Here is a 4541-nt window from a genome sequence, read left to right as displayed (position 1 = left end):
AGTGAAATGGAGAAGAAAATAGTAACAAATGTATAACACCAAGCATAAATTAATTTTACCATTAGCATCATATTCTTTGGAGATAAACATAGGAGCCAAAATAAGTTAATATTCCACAATATGATTGTTTATCAAATGTTTCATAACATTTACACAAATCTCCAGAATAGAATAGTCCAATGCAGAGGAAATGTAAGACAATAATTACAGAGGTTTTAAGAAAAACATAATATAGTTACTGTCTTAGTCAGGATTTCTATTCCTGCACAAAACATCAGGACCAAGAAACAAGTTGGGGAGGAAAGGGTTTATTCAGTTTACACTTCCACTTTGCTGTTGATCACCAAAGGAAGTCAGGACTGAAACCCAAGCAGGTCAGGAAGCAGGAGCTGACGCAGAGGCCATGGAGGGATGTTCCTTAATGGCTTGCTTCTCCTGGCACACACAGCTTGCTATCTTATAGAACCCCAGACTACCAGCCCAGAGATGGTACCACCCACAAGGGGTCCTCCACTTTGATCAGTAATTGAGAAAATGCCTTACAGCTGGATCTCATGGAGGCATTTCCTCAACTGAATCTCCTTTCTCTGTGATAACTACAGCTTGTATCAAGTTGACACAAAACCAGCCAGTACAATTGACCCCTTGTCAATTTGACACACAAACATATCACTATTAAGTCTCAAACTTTGCTTTCTTATTCATCCCAAGATCTAAATAACTTTAAAAGTCCCACAGTCTTTACATATTGAAAGTTAACATTCAAAGTCTCTTAGCTGTGGGCTCCACTAAAATACTTTCTTCGAGAGGGAAAAATATCAGGGCACAGTCACAATCAAAAGCAAAAATCAAGATTCTAGATTCAAGATCCATGAGCCTTGAGCCTCTACCCTCCTGGCTGGCGCACCCGCAGCCCTCCTGGACTCCAGCCAGGCCCATGCGGCCCAAGCATGCTCGGAGCCTGGGGGTGCTGCACCAGTCCTGAGGAAATGGCTGCTGTTTTAGATGGCCTCAGATGTACCTCGACTACTGAGCTGCCAGATTTTTCATTTCTCTTGCAATGACTCTAAAAGCCTCATGCCATTTCTGAGAAACACATTCAGATAACACACACACTCACACACACAAGCAAAAAATCAAACTCCAACTCTCCAATGTCTGAGATCCACTCATGATCTTCTGGATTCCTCCAAGGGTTTGCACACACCTTGTCTTCTAGGCCCCAGATGCCTGTACTCCACTGCTGCTGCTGTTCTTGGTGGTCATCGCATGGTACTGGCATTTCGAAAATACTGCTGTCTTCCACTGTAACTAGGCTTCACCAATAGCCTCTCATAGGCTCTCTTCATGGTGCCAAGCCTCAATTCCTTTTCATGACCCCTTCAGTCCTGGGCCATAAATTGCAAACTGAGGCTGCCCCTTCACCAATGGCCTTCCATGGCCTCTCACTGTGTGGAGCCTCAGCTGTTCTTCATGACCTCTTTGTGCCTTCAAAACCAGTAACACTTGGGTGACTCTTGCACATTAGCAAGTCCTGCTGCAGCACAAGGCACAACCCTGGCTATCTCTGGAACACAGCCTCTTTGTGCTCTTAGAAAACATTTCCCAGAATATGTCACCTCAGTGATGCTGGTCTCTTCTTAACCACCACTAATTTCTTAGCTCCAGCTAACCAGCATCAATAGTCCCAGTAATGCAAAGTTTTCACATTAGTGAAAACCACAGCTGATTCTTCAGCCCCAGCTAACCAAAACCACACAATCTTCACAGTCAAAATAGCAAAAGCCCTGATAAGAGTCTTTGATCTTCCCTCTGAAATTTCACAAGCCAGGCCTCCATCTTCTGCACTATTATCAACATTATCTTCCAAGTTCCTACACAACATCCCACAGAGCTCTTAACACTGAATGGAACTTTGGAACTTCTAGCCCAAAGTTCCAAAGTCCTTCCACAGCTCTCCCCAAAACACGATCAGGTTGTCACAGGAATACCCAACTATGCTGGTACCAATTTGTCGTAGTCAGGGTTTCTATTCCTGCACAAACATCAGGACCAAGAAACAAGTTGGGGAGGAAAGGATTTATTCAGCTTAATACTTCCACTTTGCTGTTGATCACCAAAGGAAGTCAGGACTGGAACTCAAGCAGGTCAGGAAGCAGGAGCTGATGCAGAGGCCATGGAGGGATGTTCCTTATTGGCTTGGTTCCTCTGGCTTGCTCAGCCTGCTCTCTTATAGAACCCAAGACTTCCAGCCCAGGGATGGCATCACCCACAAGGGGCCCTACCCCCTTGATCACTAATTGAGAAAACGCCTCACAGCTGGATCTCATGGAAGCATTTCCTCAACTGAATCTCCTTTCTCTGTGATAATTCCAGCTTGTGTCAAGTTGACACCAAACCAGCCAGTACAGTTAGTTTCTGTTTTGAAAAAGATCAAGGGACTAGAGACATGGATCAGGGCTTAAAAACACTAGCTTTTTATTCACAGTATAGTGGTGCAATTCCCAGCATGTGCACACACACACACACACACACACACACACACACACATACACACACACACACAGAAAATATTGTAAGCTCAAAATGGCTTACAATAATTTGTAAATCCAGGGGATTCAATGTCCTCCTCTGATACCTATGACTACCAGACTTGCAATAGGTACATAGAAATGTATACAGGCATACAGACAGGCAAAACACCCATACCCACAAAATACTTCTTTAAAAGCTGAAAACCAATGAGCTCATAATATAAAGTTTGATTCCTACATTTTTGAAGGGGCACAATAACATTCATGTCAACCAGTACATTCATTTGTTTCTATTAAACATTACTTTATTAATCAGATCCTTGAAGGCTTGTTTTACTTGTTGATTTCTCAAGGTGTAAATAAAAGGGTTCAGCATGGGAGCAATTGAAGTATTGAGAACAGCCACCCCTTTGGTCAGTGATGCTCTTTCATTTGCAGAAGGTTTGACATACATGAAAATGCAGCTTCCATAAGAGATGGAGATGACAATCATGTGAGAGGAACAGGTGGAGAAAGCCTTCTTCCTCTGGCTGGCAGATGGGAACCTCAGAATGGTGCTGATGATGCAGATGTAGGACAAGATCACTAGAGCCAGTGTGAACAGCAGAGTAATGGATGCACAATAAAGACCAGATGCCTCTAAAAGCCTTGTATCTGAGCAAGATAGTTGTAAAATGGGGAAGTAGTCACAGGAGAAGTGATCAATGATATTTGAAGCACAAAAATCTAACTTAAGGATAAGCATGATTAAAGGGAAGATGCTCAGAAATCCTACCAGCCATGAAGTGAGGACAAGAAGGGTGCAGACTTTCTGATTCATGATGATAACATAGTGCAGTGGTTTACAGATGGCAACATAGCGGTCATAAGACATGGCAGTTAGAAGAAAGAACTCAGACACTCCCAGGGAAAGGAAGAAATATAACTGAGCCAAACAATTGTTATAGGAAATGGTCTTGACTTTAGTAATTATTGACCCCAAAAATCTAGGGATGGAAACACTGGTGAATATAATTTCTAAGAAGGAGAAATTCTGGAGGAAGAAATACATAGGAGTCTTTAACTGGGAGTCTAGCAAGGTTAGAGTGATGATGGTTAGGTTTCCAGTAACACTTAGTATGTAGGCAATGAATAAAAAGACAAAAATCACAACCTGAACTTCTGGTGTGTCTGATATGCCCAAGAGCACGAACTCAGTAACCACAGTATGGTTTCTCATACTGATTTACTGTTCACAGAATCTATTGATAAAAAAAGAAATCAAAGTGTAAACACAAGGTAAAAGGAACAAAAGTTTAAATACTGATATTGCTACATTCTGTGAAGTTAAGCAATAGGATATTTCCACTAGGATTTTTCAATCTCTGCTCATTCTTCTTAAACAAAAAACATCTTACTGAAAGAAAATATTTTCTTACATGGGTCTTTAAAGCCCTCTTGAGCAATTATACACCAACACTCTACATATGGTTATAATTTCTATGTGTGTGGTGTACTTTTGAACTATAGATTTATATAACAATATTTTAATCTTGGTTTTCAACATAAAGCATGTTTTTTGGTTTCACATACTGTATGCTTTCAGAACTGAATATAACATTAAATTTCAACTTCAATACTATTTCCAAACTTCTATAGCTTAGTAGTAGAAACTGAGCCCTCAATCATATTTACTAAACCTAAGTGTTGTAATGGTTATTTTCAACAATAATATGCATTATTTTAAAATGTCTAAGGAAGTAAACACAGAAATAAGAAACAATTTTCTTTTATTATAAAAAGAAAATCTTGGTTTATGAGAACCAAAACATGGGCCAGGGAAAATAATTAAAAAGAGCCAGGAATCAATAGTTATTTTCTTTGAACACTGAGACACTTGTATCATTTAAAATTTTTCTTTTTGCTAAGCTTATTTGCTACTTTATCTTTCAAGTTTCTTGAGGACAAAAGGAACACACAAAAGGGTTTTTTTTTTTTATCTCAAAGTGAAATAGTGCCTTTCTTCTC

The 4541-nt window shown here is 40.1% G+C and overlaps 1 protein-coding gene across 1 annotated transcript; it reads right to left on the bottom strand.

The window, feature by feature from the left end:
• Nucleotides 1-2814: 2814 nt before the first annotated feature.
• LOC116075978 (olfactory receptor 6C3-like) lies at nt 2815-3753 on the bottom strand. Its single transcript, XM_031349514.1, has one exon. It carries the CDS (start codon nt 3751-3753, stop codon nt 2815-2817), a length of 939 nt encoding a protein of 312 aa, XP_031205374.1.
• Nucleotides 3754-4541: the final 788 nt, after the last annotated feature.

The sequence above is a fragment of the Mastomys coucha genome, unplaced genomic scaffold, assembly GCF_008632895.1.
Source record: "Mastomys coucha isolate ucsf_1 unplaced genomic scaffold, UCSF_Mcou_1 pScaffold4, whole genome shotgun sequence".
Classification (NCBI taxonomy): Eukaryota; Metazoa; Chordata; class Mammalia; order Rodentia; family Muridae; genus Mastomys; species Mastomys coucha.
Note: the sequence above shows the minus strand (reverse complement) of the source record. Positions and strands in the feature narration are given on the sequence as shown.

Bases quoted from the DNA above. Each gene is read 5' to 3' on its own strand.
- LOC116075978 (XM_031349514.1), bottom strand. From the start codon at position 3,753: ATGAGAAACCATACTGTGGTTACTGAGTTCGTGCTCTTGGGCATATCA.